Source organism: Physeter macrocephalus, chromosome 3, assembly GCF_002837175.3.
Source record: "Physeter macrocephalus isolate SW-GA chromosome 3, ASM283717v5, whole genome shotgun sequence".
NCBI classification, from domain to species: Eukaryota; Metazoa; Chordata; class Mammalia; order Artiodactyla; family Physeteridae; genus Physeter; species Physeter macrocephalus.
Window position 1 is genome coordinate 7,123,695 of NC_041216.1, and position 22,050 is coordinate 7,145,744.

Consider the following 22,050-nt stretch of genomic DNA (forward strand, 5'->3'; position numbering starts at 1 on the left):
CTCCATACTGTTCTCCATAGTGGCTGTATCAATTTACATTATTCCCACCAGCAGTGCAAGAGGGTTCCCTTTTCTCCACACCCTCTCCAGCATTTATTGTTTCTAGAGTTTTTGATGATGGCCAATCTGACCGGTGTGAGATGATATCTCATTGTCGTTTTGATTTGCATTTCTCTAATGATTAATGATGTTGAGCATTCTTTCATGTGTTTGTTGGCGATCTGTATATCTTCTTTGGAGAAATGTCTATTTAGTTCTTCTGCCCATTTTTGGATTGGGTTGTTTGTTTTTTTGTTATTGAGCTGCAAGAGTTGCTTATAAATTTTGGATATTAATCCTTTGTCAGTTGCTTCATTTGCAGCTATTTTCTCCCATTCTGAGGGTTGTCTTTTGGTCTTGTTTATGGTATCCTTTGCTGTGCAAAGGCTTTTAAGTTTCATTAGGTCCCATTTGTTTATTTTTGTTTTTATTTCCATTTCTCTAGGAGGTGGGTCAAAAAGGATCTTGCTGTGATTTATGTCATAGAGTGTTCTGCCTATGTTTTCCTCTAAGAGTTTGATAGTGTCTGGCCTTACATTTAGGTCTTTAGCCCATTTTGAGTTTATTTTTGTGTATGGTGTTAGGGAGTGTTCTAATTTCATGCTTTTACATGTACTTGTCCAGGTTTCCCAGCACCACTTATTGAAGAGGCTGTCTTTTCTCCACTGTATATTCTTGCCTCCTTTATCAAAGATAAGGTGACCATATGTGTGTGGGTTTAACTCTGGGCTTTCTATCCTGTTCCATTGATCTAGATTTCTGTTTTTGTGCCAGTACCATACTGTCTTGATTACTGTAGCTTTGTAGTAAAGTCTGAAGTCAGGGAGCACGTACTTTTGAGTTGGGCTGTTTCTGAGGTCAGTTAGCAAAAAAGTCCATTAACAATTTATTTCAGCTGAGAATCAGACATCATATAAGGCTTCATAATCCTAAACCACGAATATGTCTGCCTTGTTTATAAGTAAATCTTGAACCCAAGCATTATTCTTTTTTTAAAAAAATATCTTTATTGGAGTATAATTGCTTTACAATGTTGTGTAAGTTTCCCAAGGATTATTCTTTTTTTTAAAAAAAAATTATTATTTATTTATTTATTTAGGCTGCATTGGGTCTTCGTTGCTGTGCACGGGCTTTCTCTAGTTGCGGCAAGCGGGGGCTACTCTTCGTTGCAGTGTGCGGGCTTCTCATTGCGGTTTACTTCACTGTGGAACACGGGCTCTAGATGCGCAGGCTTCAGTAGTTGTGACACGTGGGCTCAGCAGTTGTGGCTCGCGGGCTGTAGAGCACAGGCTCAGTAGTTGTGGTACATGGGCTTAGTTGCTCTGCAGCATGTGGGATCTTCCCGGACCAGGGCTAGAACCCGTGTCCCCTGCTTTAGCAGGCGGATTCTTTTTTTAAAATAAATAAATTTATTTATTTATTTTTGGCAGCGTTGGGTCTGTTGCTGCACTCGGACTTCCTCTAGCTGTGGAGAGCGGGGGCTACTCTTCGTTGTGGTGCGCGGGCTTCTCACTGTGGTGGCTTCTCTTCTCGGGGAGCACAGGCTCTAGGCGCGTGGGCTTCAGTAGCTGTGACTCGCAGGCCTCAGTAGTTGTGGCACGCAGGCTCTAGAGAGCAGTCTCAGTAGTTGTGGCGCATGGGCTTAGTTGCTCCGCGGCATGTGGGATCTTCCCGGACCAGGGCTCGAACCCATATCCCCTGCATTGGCAGGCGGATTCTTAACCACTGCGCCACCAGGGAAGTCCCCCAAGGATTATTCTTAAAGGAAAATATTTTAATAGAGAAAAAAGTATGAGACACGTGCTGCTCTATAAAGGCATTGTAAAGATCTCTATAGACTGTGGAAATTACAGAAATAACAAAAGTGACAGAAGGCAGGAAAACAGTCATCTTTTTTCTACAGATAAAACTAAAGATTCCAGTCCCCTTTATGATAGAAACATTTTATCAAATATAGTAAAAATGATCCGGTCCTTTCCTGGCACTGACAGATTAACCTAATTAATTTCCTAAAAGCATCTGCAAGGTATGCAAGTCTCAGCAGCCAAGGAATTTGTCAAATGATCAGACGACTGAAACATGGAAACTACAAGAACTGAGAGTTCAAGATGCATGGCCCCCCTCCAAAAAAAAAACCACCTCGGAATTTTACCTTAGACTGCCGCCTCATTTCTGTATGCTTTAGTGTAGTGCGCTGAGCACCCTTTTCCCTGAAGTTTCAAGCAGGCTAACTCTAATATAATTGGTGACTTGTTCTGTCCAGTCCAGCATGTCTTATTAATCAATCAGAGCAATCGTCCGATTACTGTCTGCCTAGATAACCGTCATGCTTTTCTGGTACTACACTTAGGGATGCTACAGCCTGACTTATCAGAGCATGCCTTCGCATCACCGTTACACATATTTCCCCCATTTAACTGTATGAATTTGGGTGTAGTTATTGACGTTTTTAGAATTTTCCTATATCAGTGTAGTTACTGGGCAGGTTGACAGTAGAGTGATTCTCTTCAATTTGTCAAACTTAACAACAGACACACATAGTTAAAAAAAACTCAACCCATCAGCATTTGTTAGTTAAGCTAACTAGTGCTTCTTCAGCATCAGTAACAAGATCCTTTAAGAACACAAACTGTACTGTTAGGGTTGCACAGACTCTGGTCACATGTAGGTGGGAGAAGACTGGGGTGAAGAACACATAATAGCCAGAAGGGAACAGACTGAATTCTCTGATGTTCTGGAGAACATAAATAGGGTAAATGGAAATAATGAAGGGACAAGTTTTTAGTATTTAGGCTGGACTGCTTCAAAGTAGTGAGTTACCCCCAGGTAAGGAGCTCATCCTCATAGGGATTCCTGCTTGCTTGGAGGCCTCACTTCACACTAGGGTTCCTTTGAGTCCAGAGATGGCAAAGGAAAACATTTGCCCTGTGCAGACCGGGCAGAGTGGTGGGGCTGCGGAGAGTGTGCTCCATCCAAAGGGACCAACCACTATTGAGCTTCCCCTGGTGGCAGCTGTGAAGGGATACTGAAGGAATAGTGAAATCGATGACCCTCCTTACGTTTTAAGGGATTTTTTTTTTTTTTTTTTTTGGTACGCGGGCCTCTCACTGTTGTGGCCTCTCCCGCTGCGGAGCACAGGCTCCGGACGCACAGGCTCACGGGCCCAGCCGCTCCGCGGCATGCAGGATCCTCCCGGACCGGGGCACGAACCCGCGTCCCCTGCATCGGCAGGCGGACTCCCAACCACTGCGCCACCAGGGAAGCCCTTTTTAAGGGATTTTTATGTGAGATCTTCTGATTTTTTTAAATGTTAGGGACTAATAAAAATATTTAAAATACCAAACAAAAATTATTTGCAGACAGAAATTGGCTGCCAACTTGAGACCTCTGATTTTACTCTATTAACTTCAATTATGAAATGAAAAGTGATATACCTGAAGCTATGCAGTTAGGACAGTTGAGAGCTGGTTTTCAAAATTTCAGTCCAGGGTCTTCTTGCATATCATACCTGGGCTGTGTATCCACTTCAGGGCCTGTGACGATTCCCCGTCCATTTCAGTTTCTTTTTTTCCTACCTATTCTTAAGTTCTTTCACTGCCTGGCAGAGTTTGCAAGCCTGGGTTCTTGCTTACCCCTCTTTCCACGCCACCCAATGTCTTAAAGGGAGGAGAGTCTAAAAGACCCAATGTCTTTTATTTAAGGTGGGGGAGAAACTCTTTATTTATTGAATTGTATTTTCCATCACTTTAATTTTTCTTTATATGGAGCCCCAGCCCCATCAGGCATTTTTATTTTTTGGCCACACTGCGTAGCATGAGGAACTTCCCCAAGCAGGGGTCAAACCTGTGCCCCCTGCAGTGGAAGTGTGGACTCTTAACCACTGGACCACCAGGGAAGTCCTGGGTTGGTGAGGGGCTGGCGCAGCAGAACCTCTTTAAAACCTGAGTTCCACCTACATGCCCAGCACTATTAAGTACCCTCCATCTATTAACTCATTTAATGTCCCAACAGCCCTACTATTATCTCATTATAGTGGAGGAAACTTGAGATTTAGAAGCATCAAGGAACTTGTCTATTGTCACGAAATCACGCAATCCAGGTTTGAGTTCAGGACTTCGTGATTATTAAAGCCTAAATTCTTTCCGCTTTATCACACTAACTCCCTTTACCTAAGCCTGAAGTGCTGTAATGATGACCACAAAACAAAGTTTGGAGCAAAGCTTTTCTTTTTATTGCAGTTATTAGTGAAAGTTACACTTCAAACTGAAGCTAAGCAACACTAAAACCATTAATATTTTAAAATCAAGGATTAAAAACAAATACAACTAAGAACACTTCCAATACACAGAATGGCAGAAAAAAGAGGAGTGGTTCTGTCACAGGACATTTTAGTGACAGTTTGGCTCAGAAAGAATTATGACAATTTCTTTAACATAAAATATTGTAAGTGACTGAACTGCTTAAAAAGCGGCTTGAAGCTTCTCAATCTCAACCCTAGGTTTTTTTGTAGTAAACTTTTTTGGGGGAAAGAAAATTTAAATACCCCCCCCAAAAGCATTTTTGTTTAAAAACTTTATTTGCCTTCTGCTCATCTTAATGACATATAGGTCTTTAAGGGATTAAAATGACAACCATATCCAAAGCCTGGCCCCCAAGTACACAGTGATAGGACTCAACATTTGGTGTTTCTAATTATAAAGTGATTACATATAATAGAGTAGCTCCCACCCACCATATAATCCAATTTCCTCTTAATAGAATGTGGCAGTCAAGTTTAATATCATTCAAGATTTTATCTTGTAGCATATTACAAACTCAGACTTACTCCATTGTTTTAACTAATGTAATCGTGTAACCAAACATTAACAAAGGAAGGCTTATAAACATTCTGAAATTCTGCAGTCTCTAAAGTACTACAGTAAATTGTTCTTACTTATGAAAAGCCAACAAAAAATATAAGGCCAGACCAGGTGTAAGACAGGATAGGGAAGATGAGGAAGGAGGTTTGAGTGTCCATCATTTTACCATGCTGAAACTTGGTATATTTGGCAAGAATAGTCAGTGTGGAAAAGGAGGATGGAGAAAGAGGTTACTCTGATTTTATGTAATAATTCAGTTTCAAAACATACTGATATTAACTCCCCAAAATATTTCACATCTGCAATACAAATAGGCACACACGGTTAAGATGGTTAAAAAGTAAAATTTAAAAGGCTATTTGTCCATCTGCAGGACATTTGCAGGAGGCCCCACCTCCCCACATGTCCTATATTTACATTTTACTTTTCAGAAAAGCCCCCTTTAAAAGAGTGCTATTTCCTGTCCACTACTTCGGGCTTAAAAAAAAAGCAGCAATTATCTCAAGTGGGAGTAGTTAGCAACGCTTTAGGGGTGTGTATTTATGTGTAATATAAATGTTCTCTAGAGTGAGTGGTCAGATTACACTGGAATGGTTATATTACAATTTTAGTCCCCCAAACACTAAAGAAACACATTACTTTTTCTACATAAACTTATGTAATACACAGTGTTATAAACATAGTTTACACACACACATACACACACACACACATACCACTGCTTCCCGCAGCCTATGAATGCATCCATATACTAGTTCACAAGAATGATCTTTATTCACAAGATACAGTAATACTTTCATGGGGTCCATAACTGAAGACAGATATTAAAGCTACACATTACAGCAAAAAATGTTAAAAAGTATTCCTGATATATCCAATGTTCTCAGCTATCTCACCTAGCAAGGTGGATTTTTTTGTTCATTTTCCAAGCATGAATCTCCCCAACTTTTCAGTACTTGTAATTCTCATTATCCTATAAAACTAAGATAGATCTCATCCATGTTAGTGATGAGCTGGAAAAGCCCAAACTGCCTACAACAAGGGGAGATCAGCATCTATAGAGATAAAAAAATAAATGTTGAATGCATTCATACCCTGTGTACCTAAAATGCATCCTTTTATTTCTTAAACAAAACAAAACACAAACCAAACTTGTCTGTTTCAACAAGGAATTGCTTACACAACCTGTGGTGATGTGCCCTTTGTTTTTTTCCTAGAAACAAGAGCCCCTTCCCCTCAGGAAAGTGGGTAAGCCTGTAGAAATGTAAGGTTCTGCCCACAATCCATAAAGGTAACTGGGTCAGACACCAACAGGCTGCCTGATATCACCTGCAGATGCTCAGAACTGAATTTAAATGAAGAAAAAACCCTTTTACTATATTTTAATTTTTACAGGTACATGGTGATTGGAAAGCAACGGTCAACTCTGCAAAGTGGTAAGTGAAATAAGCACACTTTCCTTCTTAAAACCTAACCCCTTACTCCAAAAAAAGGTACCAAAAATCTGCAAGAAACAAAGGGATAACTATCTGGTTGTACAACAGCCTCTGATGCCAATCTGTAGCAAAAATGCCTGAAGGCAAAAGGCCAAGTTAATTTCTGATTATCTGATGGTTTCACCACATTAATCTAACTCAAAATACAATCACAGCTGCCATAGCACCACTAAAAGGAGTTTGGTTTTTGAAGTTACACTTTTTCCAAAGATTATTATAAAGAAAAATTCAGCCTGTGCAATAAATATCTAGCAGGGGAGAAACAGAACGGAATACGTTTGTAGGTGAACACCATACCATGATAAAGCCTCAGTTTCTCTTACACTTGTTTGATAAAATGATCTAGGGTAACTAAAGATACTTTCATAGAAGCAAACTAGAAATGAACCCTTCACACAACAATATTCTTTTATCTTGAACTTCTGAATAGCTTTGCTTTTGGAGAACTCAAGCACTGTCACAAACATTATCCTATTCTTACAACTACTTTGTGAGGGAGGTGAGGGCAGGTATTATCACTACCATTTTATAAGAACCTAGGCACACAGAGATTAAGGAAATTGCCTTAAGGACACAGAGCAAATTAGTGGTAGAGCTCTGACTAAACTCCACATCTCAGTTCAAGTTTTAGAGCCCTTTCTACTCTCAAAGGCAACAAGTTCTCAGCAGTCTTTTTCCAGTTGTGATCTTCTAAAATTTCCTGCATTTTAAACCTATTTATGCCTTCTCCTTTACAGTTCAGGTTTGACTAGGAAATGAGTTTAAGAAAACTTTTAATATGGAATTCTGCACACACCAAGAGGCATATGTGTGAGCGAGAAATCAATATCTATAGAACTAAGGTCTGAAAAAAATCATGTAAATTAAGAGAAAAGAATAGTCTTAAGTATTCATTCAGTGTAATTTTTACATATTTAAGAAGATGTGTCAGAATAAAAGTTACAAATCTTCTGAAATTTAAATCAGAGTCTGATTCATTAAAACCAGGAGCTACATTAATTTTCCTTAAGAATATGGGCATCTCTGTTAGAGAAGATTGAAATATTACTTTCAAGAATAATTTTTTTAGGAATAATTTCTTTTATCACTTTGCTGTAACATATTTCAGATATATATTCTGTTCATATTACCACTCTATAGCTAGCAAAAAACGCTATGGATAGAGATAATACCTGCAGCACTAACACTTTCAGTCTTAATTCTCATTTAACCAAGTTAGGATTTCTTTCCATCTATATTAACTAAAGTTACATTCTAATGATTCTCATTATCCCTCTTTTTTTTTTAGTCCTCCCCCTTTTATTTTTAACAGTGTGTGTGTGTGTGTGTGTGTGTGTGTGTGTGTGTAGGGTGTGAAGAGGGAAAAACTGCACAATTCATAAATGGCATAAAACACTGATTACATCCCAATACAGAATGATGGCACTCAAGTAAATCAAAGAATGGTAGGTCAAAGAAAAAACTTTAGAACCCAAACATGAAAACAGTATTCAAAGAGTCTCTCAATCAAGCTATAACTTGCGGCATGTGATCTTCCTTTCCCAAGTATTTTAAAGACTCTATTATTTACTCATAGTAGAATTCTATCTAAACTGCCTCTAAATCCTTTTTCTTTTCTTTTTTAAAGAGGAGAAAGGCATTGTACCCTGGGCTAAGAAATGAGAAAGCTCCTGGAAAACTTTTAAAGAATCTTATAGGACAAAGTATTAGAAGATTTTGGTTAGTGCTCGCTAGTCCTGATTTTTGAATTAGACAAAGAGCACAGGCACATTTGCAGGATCATCGTTAATACTATGAGATCATTCCCTTTCTGTGAAACAGGGAGATATCTGCAGTTAATTACCACTGGAGATCCAAATCTGTTGCTACCAAAACCAAAGGTTTACCTGCTACCAAAGGCTCCTCTTGTTAAACTCCCTGGGATCAAACTGTATCCATTAACCTGGTTGGACTATGTTAGGCAAAATTCCCCCTTCATTACAATCAACCAGTGTTTCCCCCAAATCTGTTATCAAAAAATATTTTCTTTACAGGAGAGACTACCTTGTCTGGACAGGTCCTGTTTTGTGTTTTCTATATAAAGGGAAAAGCTGGAGAAGCCATGTTGATAGCAATGCCATGGCTCTATTTAAGGATAAATACTTCATTTCTTTATTCAGAAGCAACTTCTCTAATCAAAATAGATGCAGCTTTAGATCTGGGACAACAACATAAAATAAATTTAGGTTACAGAGACTCTCTTCTTAGGTTCAAATGGCAACAGTTCCTCTTTTACAATGTGACTGTGAGAACCAGACAAATATCAAACAATTGTAAGGTTTCTCTCCAAGGATTCCGGCAAAGAAACCTTTTCCTTTTCCTCATTTCCCCCCTCACTACATACTCTTACAATCCCACTAGTCCATTTCTTCACAAAGATCTCCTATCACACCTGCAAACATTTTTTGTAGAAAGAGTCTTTCCTTCTTTGGTTCTAAAAATAAAGGGCCAAATTAAAGGATTTTTGTTTGTTCTTCCAACTAAAGCCATGAAGTAAATAAAGATGGAAAGTTTTAGGCATTAAATACCAGGGTAATCTCCCTCTCTAGTTTCTGGCATGGCCTCTTAAACTTTAAACATAAAATTACAGATGTGCATGCAGTCAATTTTTAGAAATAATAAAACCAAAAAAAAAAAAAGCAAAGAAAATAAAGTTCTAATGGCCAACAATCCCATCTGTTTTCTACTCACAGAAGCCTATTCATGACAGTTCTAAGAGATGACTGTAAACTTGAACAAGTCACCAAGTACTTCACCATGGTAATTCAGTTACTGATGCCAGGTACCCTGATTTATGGAGCCAACCAGTTAAAAGTGCAAAATAAGCTCTATGTGTCAGGTTCCTATGAGCTTTTGGAAGGAAAAAAAGAAAATAAAGGATGATTTCTACTCAAAGCTGCCTTAAAAATATTGATCTACAAGAATTATATGCCTGTCAATCTAGGACAATGTTGAAGCATAATGAATAAAACTATTAAAATTATAACTACAATAAATATCCTTAAGAGGGGAGCATATATTTGCAATAAAAATATATCTGACTGATTGAAACATATTTAGTTTTTTAGTATCAACAAATTCCTATAATCAGAATACCAACCTTCAATTAATGCTTGATGTAAGGGTAAGGAAGTAGCTGTGTGTGTGTGTGTGTGTGTGTGTGTGTGTGTGTGTGTGTGTGTGTGTGTGTGTGTGTATCAACCTACTGAAACTGGCAAAAACGTGGGGAAAAAGTGATATGGCTAATGTCTATACGAAATCACATGCTGATTCATTTTAAATTGTTAAATTTCACATAACATAAAAATAATACTTTTCCAATTACAGTTACTTGAAACTTTCTCATTTACCCCTCTCAGTGAAAGAATGTAGTATGGCAAAATGTCATACATTAAACCCTGATAATTTAGAATTTAAAGCTCAGAGGAGGGATAAAGTTTATCTTTTAATCTCTTACAGAAAAAAATGGCTTACCAAGCAAATTCACCATGTAAAAACACAATGGAGGGGCTTCCCTGGTGGCGCAGCGGTTGCGCGTCCGCCTGCCGATGCAGGGGAACCGGGTTCGCGCCCCGGTCTGGGAGGATCCCACATGCCGCGGAGCGGCTGGGCCCGTGAGCCATGGCCGCTGAGCCTGCGCGTCCGGAGCCTGTGCTCCGCAACGGGAGAGGCCACAGCAGAGGGAGGCCCGCATACCACAAAAAAAAAAAAAAAAAAAAACAAAAAACACAATGGAAATATTTTACCTGTTTAACAGAATTCACTTTTTTCATACACCTTTATAAAAAGTTAATGTCAATACAAATAATCTTGTAGGAAACTGGAGTAACCATATTGCTTGAAATTAATTTTCTATAATCATACTTTTGTCTTCCAGTTAATTCACATTCATAATTATTACTTAAATTTTTAAATAGCTGAAACACTATATTAGTCTTTATCACTGATTCTGCCTAGCCACTTAAACTCTGTTTCTTCACTGATGAAGAAGAAACAACTTAGAAATTATGGTAGGGTTGAATCAACTTTAAAGGTATGGCAGGGAAAAGATCAGGGTAGCAAATCTTCCACGTAACATAATCATGGTAGGGGCTGGAGCACCCCATTTCAAAGTCAATTATCACTGACTTCTGGATCATTTGCTATTTGTTTTCCAGGCCTATGAGAATGGTATCACAATCCTAACGCTGGATGATGTATCCATTTAAAGCAGTTTCAGTGTAGCTGAAGTTAGAAATAAGAAGTGTAACAATCAAGTTGCCCCAAAACTGCAGATCAGGTAAAATAAATCCAATCCATTAGTATTAGTTTTCTACTTAAGGGAAAGAAATCTAAAGAAAAGCCCCACCTCCCCTCCACGTTTAGAAATCTGTCTAAAGACTGTCTTTAATGCCCACTATATAAACAACATTAAGTATTCTAAGTTAGAAAATAGTGTTAATGGTTTATTGGTAAAAATCCAAACTCTAGACTTTATGGAATTAGTAGTTTGGTTGGCATATTAACATTCCATCTTAATCTTTGCTAATATTACAAAGAAAGAGGAAAAGCTAGAGATATCTATAAAAATAAAATACCTTAAAACCAATATCTAAGCAAAATATAAAAGTTGCGCACAAATTGCCAATAAATATAAACATCACAATAGAAAAATTAATATTAAAAAAATAAACTCGTAATTGCTATTATGACATTATAAAAAACGAAAAAGTTTAATGTGCATGTATATTTGCAGACAGACATAGTACACTCCAAACAATCAATATAATTTTACTATCATTATTACATAATGCAGCATACAAGGTTACTGAGGTGTGTTTCTTTGTGTGTTTTTAAGTCTATTCTTTTCTGGAAGAGTGCTCACCAAATTCACAAGCAAGAACTGGTTAGGTGATCATTTACTGCTGTTTACTACTTCCTAGTTCAGGGGAAAATTGCTTTCTGGTAGATTACTAAATTTCCAACCAGTATGAATAGTCCTGCTATTATCCTCCCTCTTACTTATTTCCTCCAAAGCCCAATTTTACCTGTTCTATTTCTAATTAATTGATCATATAGATGCACTATCATCATTTTTCACCTATGCTAGAAAAAAGAGAGAAACATTTAGAATATTTCTTGCTGCCTGAAAAAGAAAAAATTTCCCTAAAGATAGAGAAATAATCACTTTACTTCTCCTCTTACACTGATTTCCATGATGACTTGGCTCCATCTTTATAAGCAGTCTTCTTTAATAAAGATTAATTAGAAAAGGCTGCCAGTAGATATTTACAAAAGGGTCAATATGCTGGGGGTGAAAAGGTAGCCTATGACATAATTTCTGGCAAGTTACCTTTGCCGTCGGGCACTTACTACTATATCCATACTCTTGTTAAAAAGTTAAGCAAACTTGCTGTTTTATGTGCCTTATAGATTACCTGCAACACAGCTGAGAACTGAAAGGGTTAATTCTGTTAAAAACTGTGTTTTTAAACTTACAAAATATATTTGGTGAGCATTTACTTAGATACTTTACTGAATAAAAGCTTTACTTGGTTCCCTTGGACCAGATTCAGAACAACAAATAACGTTATTTATATGAAACGGTCATACTCTTGGAATTCTAAAATAATTTATCTTTCAAATTTTTAGCCTCATGCTATTTGAAAAATAAAAATCTACAGCACCATCTTCTGAAAAGGCACTTTCTAAGAACCGCCTTGCTTTAAAAAATGATTTAAAAATTTAATTCAGTGTCTACCCTGAAGAACATCTCTGCTTTACTGACACACTAACACAGACACAACATTAGAATTTGGTTACCTAAGACATTGATTTCAAAAAGGAAGGGAGACCAATGGCCAGATAGATGATTTGATAGCATCTTAATTTTGTCACACTGTTGGCTACCTGATATTTCAACAGGGCTTCTCATTGGTAAATCTCAACCCTCCATATGAAATTTATTAAACTTCTATCTTTAATTCAAATTAAAATCTTTAACTTCCATACTTTAAGAGCAAAAGATTCTTACAACGATGTAAAAATATAGAGCACTATCTTTGATGGGTAAAGAAAAATAAAATTGAACTAGCAGTAGATATTAGCACAAGCCTTGACCATTATATCTTAGTTAAAAGAAATGATTTTGACCAACATGGAAAATTATAAACTGAAATGTACCACTTTTAAAAGTAGGAAAAAGTTAAAAATATTTTTCCCTTTGAGGCTATATATATATATATATATATATATATATATATATATATATATATACACATACACACAGAGACACAGAGAGAGAGAGAGAGAAAGAGAGAGAGAGATTGAATTTTTCTTCCTGGGAGTCAGCTTAGGTTTCACTAATCACAGCATCATTTCCAATATTGCCACTGATCAAAAACGTTCTTAGTATAAGCAGGAAATTTTTTTAAAAAGATTTTTTGGAGAAAATTCTGACTTTCACATCTATGTACTGATTTTACACATTATTCTTGGCTTGTTTTTCGACTCCTGTAGAATCACAAAGTGCTTTATATGATCAAATGAGAGGGAAAAAGGAAAATAAAGAAAGACTTTAGAGTCAGGGTTATACTGCCACTCACAAAGGCCTCACTTGATATAAAGTCTCCCAGGTATTATTATTGAAGCTTTAAGACATCCATGAATTCTCAAAAAGAATGAAAAGGATTAAAAAAGCCAAAATAAAGATACCAGTTCAATGGTGTCTTTTTGCAGCTTGACTGATAACTCATAAAAGATAATTTAAGTAGCAAGTTACTGTTAGGGGCAACTTGTCTTTAAAAACTATTCAATAGGAGAACATCTAAGAGGATGAGTTAAATAAATATTTAACCCAGGTTTAATGATACTGAATAAAATTTATGCCGAGCTGTCAGTTAAGCTTCTTGGCAAAACATCACTATCAAGTTTTAATAGCAAGACTACAAAATATTCTAGCTGAATCCAAGTGGCTAGCTTCACAGATTTCATAAAAATCACCACCCATAGCAAATTCATGTTGGCCTCTGAATCAAACACCCACCAAATTCCTTGAATAAGAGTCTCTAATTCCTGGTCTATAATCCATCAATAATAGATCCTTTAGACTGATTACTGGCATGCTGAGTGTTCACCTTTTCCTTAAACATTGAGATCCTCAGCCAGCCGTTTCTACTGAATGGCAACTCAGCTTCTATCTCCTTAGTCATACTTTAAGTCTGTCATGACTAAGCCTGTCATGAGGTCTGTCATACTAAAATCCATTAGATAATATATAAGTAAACTTTAGGCAGTGGTGGGTCATCAGAGAACCTAGTTTGGAAAACCAGTATAGGTGTTTAGAGGGCTAGAAGTCTCCATGCTAGAAAGTAGAGATGAATCTTTATCAAGTGCCTTCTAAAACACCCAGTACATTCCTACTAGAATCCCACCTAGACTCTCTTGTAGGAAGATAAATAAATTAATAGGTTACAAACAGGAAGATTTCCACAGAAGAATACTTTTTCTGATAAACTTGTTAAAAGGTAAATATTAAGAAAAAAATAAAGGGCACCTGTACTCCTGTGAAAATATGCTAAAAACCAGTACTGAGGAGGCTGAGGTACCCTTTTCCAAAACTGCTAAAGTAAAAATCCACATTTCTAAAACAAAGAAAGAGTATCCTGATATTAAATTGAAACTAAATTGGCAGCACCCTTTGTTACCTTGATATTTCATGTTCTTAAATCTTATTTAGGAAAAAAAAAAAAAAGTCTAACACTAGCCTTGAATCCTGCTCATTTCCTTACTGTTAAGTGCAGTAACTGTCAGACTCTACTTCATTAAATAAATATAGCAGCTACGGTATTATAAATGCATGGTCCTCAATGCCAGTAACTTGATGATACTGTAATATAAAACATGTATCAGCACTTTACACACTTGCCATCCAGAATATACATTAAACTCCCAATTCTGCTTCACATGAAAATCTATTATACCAGTTGCTGGGACTGACATTTTGAAGTCACTCTTATATCACAGAAAACAGCAGACAGAAATTTAGCATTCATTGTGTAATTAGTGAGCAAGGGCAGGAACAGAAAGGTCACTGTTGAGTTTCATGACCATTAAACTCAAAACAACCTTTTTTTTTTTAAAATAAAAAAGATCAGCAATTCTACACCAGAAGTATAATAATGAAACAAATTTCAAAAAATATTTGCCACTTAGTATTTACCTTAAAGTTCTAAGCACAAAGTTTCTTATAATTAAGTTTGATATACCAATTTGTTAGTAAGCAAAATAGAATATACTATACATATTCTTTCAAGTTAACCAACTTTAAACTAGCAATGTTGAAACTCTAAGAGCACCCTAAAAAGAACTCACTTCAAAGGTAAAGCTTTATATTAAAAAAAATTATTTTTTCCTCTGTAAAAGTCCTTCTAAATAGATTTAAATTATGGGCTTTACTTTAGCACAAGTGAGATTAAGTGACTGAAAATTAGGTAAAGCAGGTAAATAGGGAAAGGTTATCTATAGTTCTTCCCTGGGCCCTAAAGTTTTCCACATCAATCTGTACAGCTCCCACTGATAAAGGAAGATGTTTTACTCATATTGAGCAAACATACACCATCAGGTTTTTACCACCTAGGATATACTATTTTCTTCTCTTGCCTATGTTCTTGACTATATTCAGTGAAATTTCAATGTAAAAAAAAATACACTCTTTATAGAAATTTTTTGGAGGGGGGGAGGGTTGGGAGAAAAATGTATACACTACACAAACATTACCTTATGTAAAGAGCTTTAAAACAGTGTTGTAAATTGCATTTCAGACACTTCAATATAATAAACATACAAAATACAGTACTTTCTTAGTTTTCTGGCAGAGGGACAAAATATTTCATACCTGTTGGAGGATATGGGCTCAGATTTTAGGCTCAAAATACAGTAAATTGGCAATAAGTGTGGATTATAGGTAAGAGAGAAACTAAAGAGCTAATCCATTTGTTTTCATGTGCAGATGGAATTCTGAAAGGTTAACAGCAATGCCCACTGGAAACAATCTGTAATATCAATACTCTGAACCAGTGCAAAAAAAAAAAAAATTAAAATGCAATTTTCATGAGTTACAAAGTGCAAAGCTCCCCTGAATCCAAGGTTACTGATAAACTCGGTTTTGACAGCTTTATAGTATTTTTTAATATCTTAAAGTGAAGTCAATAAAACAAAAGTTTTGCAAAACTTTTTTCAACATTTCAGTGATTTAACTCATTTCAAATGCTCAAAGTCCTAACTTCCTTTGTCACCATCACCCTAATTTTAAAAGGAAAGTTACACTGGTGATGAATTAGCAAAAAAAGTTTTTAAAATATCATTTTATATTTTCCTGACTCATTTTACTAAATGAAAATGGGCACCTTACCAGTATGATTCTTCAATAAACATGATCTATTTTCAAAGAATTTAAATATCTTCTAAATCTTAAGCTAGTCACTGTCATTACTTAAATCAAAGTTCTTCAACTTTATTTCTAATATTCAAGGTCAACACTCATTTAGGAAATTTAACTTCCTTCATTTTCATTATGATTTTTATAAGACATGCTTTAAACTTGAAAATTACAAAACTTTCCTTCTGAAATTAAGGCTATATACTTTGCCCTTTTAAAATTATGGAGGTGCCTGTTTCTCCCACTATCTGTGGTAAAGATGTCAAACAGACACAGCTTTCTTTTAAAACTGCTTATTGCACTAAAAGAGAGCAAAAACAAGTTGTCAGTTCTTAAAATAAACATGATTATATTTCTATAAAAGATGTTGCCGATATGATTCTATAATTATTAAAGCACTATTCTAATAAATATAAAAGAAAAGGAAGCTATACTTCAAAACACATACATATATGTTTATATATATACAACACACATATATATAAAAATATATATATATGAAAATCACATTAAGGTATGAGAGGCAGCAAATAAACTAGTAAAAAAAAACCAAAAAAACCCTCCACAATACCTTCTCTCCACCCAATTTCAGAGGCCTCAACCCTACACAGTTCCAATCATTTAAAATATTTACCCTTTATAAAAGTTTTAAGGGATTTCCATGTATAACACATAGAAACAGAAGACTTTAGAATACATATCACTTATATATAGAGAGAGTTACAACTTCTGACAAAGTTGTGTTTTTTTTTATATATATTTATAGCAGCTTTAACAAACTCACTAAAGAAAAAGAATAGTTTAGGTTGCTACTGCTTATGTACACATTGCACAAATGGCAAATGTAAGTTGAGAGCAGGAGGGGGCAGACATTCACTCTCACAAAAACATTTTTTATATATATATGTGTGTGTGTGTGTGTATATATATATATATATATATATATATATATATATATATATATTTTCTTAAGAAAGCAATACCAAGAGATGAGGACTCAGAATTATGTATGAGACAAGACAGGAGTAGGGTGTGCAAAATAAAAATCTAGTTTGCCATGCTTCATATTCAAATGAACCAGATACATGAACATCTGAATGTTACTGGTAGCATCAGGGAAAAACAAATGTAGGTGATGAAGGCAAGGGAGGTAGAGAGAGAAATCATAGTGGTGGTGGGAGGATAATAAAAGGGAAAGAAAGTTCCCCAATGGAATGAACTATAAAATATATACAGAGATACATATATATCTATTATCAGTGTAGATCCAGATATATATGCATATGCAGTATGCATGTATATAAGTAAAATATACAGATAACTTTTACAAGAATACATGAACGCACATTTTTTGCACACATAACTGTGAACAATCACTTTGATTATTCATATAGGTGTGTTTTTTAAAAAACCATCATTTACTTTTTCTTTACTTTTTTTTTTTTGCAAAGAGTTGTGCTGCCAAGCAACTTGAGGTAAAGGCATTAAAAGGGTTAGACTACAAGAAAGTGAAAACAAAATGATTGCGATACTTCCTACAGGAGACCGCACAAAAAAGCAGTTGGCTGGTTTCATATTGCATAATGGTGCTGTGTTCCTTGATGAAGTAAACAATCTTCCTTGTATTAACATAAAGATCAGACCCTGGCCCCCACACAGTGTTGGTTTCTGTATGGCTGGAGGCATCCCCACTCAGCTGACTCCACTGGAAACATAAGTTGTATGTTGATTCATCTTCCAGTTCTTCCTCTCAGAGAATATTCTTAGACTTTTTAAGCAAAGTACATTGTGCGTAAGGTATCTTGGTGAATCTGTACAGCCTTGGCAAGAGCTTGTGGATCTCGTCCATTGCTCTGTCCTGAAACGTGACTTCCTTCAGCACTGTAAGAAAAGTGGCAGTGAACACAAAACCAAACCCTATTCTGATGTAATAATTCTGAAAAATATTTGTAGAAAATTTTTAAAAAATTAAAAAAAAAAGAGGCCAGTATAATGAACTCCTACATGTCCATCATCCAGTTTCAATAATTATTAACTCAAGGCCAATTCTGTTTTACATCTCTCACCTCTCCAGGACTATTTAGAAGTAAATCCAAGACATCCTATAATTTTGTCTGTATATATCACTTTTATTACCAATAATCTCTCCCTTGAATTAATATGGTAAAGCAACAAAATCACTACATCACACTATTACTAATAAGCCCAGACGGCACATTTTAATAGGAACCCTCATCTTGGGCAGTCAGTTCTATCATAGCTTTTCATTTGGATCACTGACTCTTCTAACAGCCTGTGGAACTTTAATTCTAAATGGCAGTACGTTATGGCAAAGAGAGAGGCACATACTTACATGTAAACACTTAAAGAAATTTCCCACAAAAATCCTAACACACAGAGCATACTTGGATTTGGGTGAGAATCTGTATTTGTTATGCTTTTATATTACCTGTCATGTTCTTTGTCCACAAGATGATATCTGGCCCTAAATGCTACCAGGTGAGCATAATACGCTGGTGCAGGTATAGAAACAGATCGTGTGCAGCGCACATAAGTGTGGCAGAGCTGGTAAGTTAGCAGTTGAAGTTCATCTGCAGTAAAGCAGTTATCATCCCATAAAACATGATAGTGTGAAGGACGGCTGGTACCCTATAGAAGGCAACGGAATATTCTGCTCATTTCTAAACTTTTAAATAAATATTCACCACAGAATAAGTTAAGTGAAGAAACAAGCTTTGTACATTAGCAAAATATATCCTAATTTAATAATCAATAAAAAAACATTTAGTTGATTCTGGGTATATATCCCAAAGAAGTAAAAACAGGGACTGGAACAGATATTTACACACCTGGTTCAAAGCAGCATTATTCACAATAGCCAGAAGGTGGACACAATCCAAGTATCTGCTGATGGATGAATTTATAATAAAAGGTGGTGTGTGTATGTATGTGTATATATATATATATATATATATATATATATATATATATACACACACACACACACATATACACATATATATGTATATATATATATAATTATTTGTATTTCTATTTTTTATTGTGGTAAGAGCACAACATGGGATTTACTCTTAAAATTATTTAAAATATACAATATATTATTGTTAACTACTATTGTTAACTATAGACACACTATCATGCAGCAGATCTCTAGAACTTACTCATCTTGTGTAATTGAACTTTTATACCTGTGGAACAGCAACTCCCCACTCACCCTTAGCCTCAGCTCCTGATAACTGCCATTGTACTCTATGTTAATTTTAATTTTAACCAAAAAAAAAAAAAAAAAAAAAAAAGGAAGAAAAATCTGCCACATACTACAACTTGGATGAACCTTGATGATGTTATGCTAAGTGAAATAAACCAGTCACAAAAGGACAAATGTTGTACAATTCGCTTATATGAGGTACCTGAAGTAGTCAAGTTCATAGAGACAGAAAGTAGAATGGTGATCACCATGGGTTGGGGGGATGTGGGAATGGAGAGTTAGTGTTTAATGAGTACAGAGTATCAGGGGAGATGAAAAAGTTCCATAGATAGAAGGTGGTATGACTGCAGAAAAATGTGAATTACTTAATGTCACAGAACTGTATATTTAAAAATGGTTAAAATGGTACATTGTATGTTATGTGTTTTTTACCATATAAATAAATAAGAACATTAGTTGAGCTCCTATGTATTAGTCACTATGCTAGGGACTGTGAATTCAAAGAAAAACAAAGTAAACAATGTCAAAACAATGGAAACATAATTCAGTAGAGGAGTAAAGGAAATAGAGCATATGTAATTATAAAACAACTAATAAATGGCTATAGTACTACTGGTACTTAGTCCTATATGAAAATACCAAAGGAAGTAATTGTGAGGGTGAGCCCTGGGGGTTCTTCACCAAGAGGGGAATGAGTGAGATTTGGCCATTATGGGATGGGTAGGGTGAGGAGACACTGGAGAGAATGAACAGCCTTAACAAAAGCATGGGGGCATATAATTTCATGGCGTATTTGGGGAATAGCTAATAGACTAGGATGAACAGAATATGGGGCACGAGGGGGAAAAGATGAAATTGAAATGAACATTTGGAATCAGACTGAATGACATGCTTAGGAATTTGGACTTTCACCTGTAGGCAGCAGGGAAAGCACTGCACAGCTTTTTTTTAACAGGAGAGGTTTTGGGTGTAATAAGATTGGGGGTTTTATAAAAGTAACATCAGCAGTAATATGGAGGATGGGTTAGAAACAGAATCATGATGAAGCAGAAAATAGAAAATCTGAACAGACCTATTACTAGTGATTGAATCAGTAATCAAAAGCCTCCCAACAAATAAAAGTCCAGGACCAGACAGCTTTACTGATGAGTTTTACCAAACATTCAAAGAAGAATTAATACCAATCCTTCTCAAACTTCCAAAAAATAGAAGAGGAGGGAACTCTTCCAAACTCATTTTACAAGGCTAGCATTACCTTGATACCAAAACCAGACAAGAATGCCTCAAGAAAAGAATTACAGGCCGATATCCCTAATGAACATAGATGCAAAAATCCTCAACAAAATATTAGCAAACCAAATTCAACAATACATTAAAAGGATCATAAACCATGATTAAGCGGGATTTATTCTAGGATGTGAGGATGGGTCAACATCTGCAAATCAATCAATATGATACACCACATTAACAAAATGAAGGATAAAAATCGTATGATCATCTCAATAGAGGCAGAAAAAGCATTTGAGTATTTATAATAAAGACTGTCAACAATGCGGGTATAGAGGGAACATATTTCAACATAATAAAGGCCATATATGACAAGCCCACAGCTAACATCATACTCAATCATACTCTAAGATCAGGAACAAGACAAAGATGCCCACTCTCACCACTTTTTTTTTTTTTTTTTTTTTTTGTGGTATGCGGGCCTCCCTCTGGGAAGCCCCATCACCACTTTTATTTAACATAGTTATCGAAAGTCCTAGCCAGTGAAATTAGCCAAGAAAAAGAAATAAAATATTATACAGATCTTCCTTGACTTACGATGGGGTTATGTTCCAATAAACCCATTTTAAGTTGAAGATATCCTAAGTCAAAATGCATTTAATATACCTAACCTACCGAACCTCATAGCTTAGCCTAGCCTAACTCAAACGTGTTCAGAACACTTATGTTAGCCAATATTTGGGCAAAATCATCTAACACAAAGCTTATTTTACAATGAAGTGTTAAATACCTCATGTAATTTATTGAATACTGTACTGAAAGTGAAAAACAGAATGGCTATATGGGTACAGAATGGTTGTAAGTATATCAGTTTTTTACCCTTGTGATCGTGTGATTGATTGGCAGCTGTGGCTTGCTGCTGCTGCCCAGCATCATGAGAGTATTGTACTGTATATCACTAGCTGGGGAAAAGATCAAAATTCAAAATTTGAAGTACAGTTTCTACTGAATGCATATCACTTTTGCATCACTGTAAAGTCAAAAAATAGTCAAACTATCGTATGCTGGGGACTGTATATTATAAAGCTATACTAATTAAACAGTATGGTAAAAACAGGCACATAGATAGATCAGTGGATCAGAATAGAGCCCAGAAATAAACCATACATATATGATCAATTAATTTATGAGAAAGGAGGCAAGAATTTACAATGGGGAGAGGACAGTCTCTTCAATAAATGGGGTTGGGAAAACTGGACAGCCACATGCAAAGAATGAAAATGGAGCACTACCTTATACCATACACTGTACACTAAAATTAACTCAAAATGGTTTAAAGACTTAAATGTAAGACCTGAAACCATAAAACTCCTGGAAGAAAACATAGGCAATAAGCTCCCTGACATAGGTCTTGGTGATGATTTTTTCTGATCTGACACCAAAAGCAAAAGCAACAAAACCAAAAATAAACAAGTAGGACTACACCAAATTAAAAAGCTTCTGCACAGCAAAGGAAGCCATCAGGAAAACAAAAAGGCAACCTACTAAATGGGAGAAAATATTTGCAAATCATGTATCTGATAAGGGGTTAATATCCAAAATGTATAAAGAACTCATACAATTCATAGCAAAAGAAAAAAATCCAGTTGAAAAACGGGCAGATCTGAATGGACATTTTTCCAAAGAAGACATAAAGATGGTCAACAGGCACATGAAAAAAAGGTTAACATCATTAATCATCAG

The 22,050-nt window shown here is 35.8% G+C and overlaps 1 protein-coding gene and 1 pseudogene across 5 annotated transcripts in view; both read right to left on the reverse strand.

Moving 5' to 3' along the window:
- LOC102997055 (succinate dehydrogenase [ubiquinone] cytochrome b small subunit, mitochondrial-like) overlaps positions 1–3,593 on the reverse strand; it is a 5,002-nt pseudogene extending 1,409 nt beyond the window's left edge.
- A 9,109-nt stretch (positions 3,594–12,702) lies between these two features.
- AGO3 (argonaute RISC catalytic component 3) overlaps positions 12,703–22,050 on the reverse strand; it is a 123,064-nt gene continuing 113,716 nt past the window's right edge. For all 5 annotated transcript variants that reach the window (XM_024125562.3, XM_024125563.3, XM_024125564.3 and 2 more), the window contains 2 exons: positions 18,301–18,500; positions 12,703–17,732 (listed from right to left, as the gene is read on the reverse strand). In XM_024125562.3, the coding sequence (XP_023981330.1) occupies positions 17,624–17,732; positions 18,301–18,500 (309 nt within the window). In that variant the 3' untranslated portion in view covers positions 12,703–17,623. The remainder of the gene's footprint in view (positions 17,733–18,300; positions 18,501–22,050) is intronic.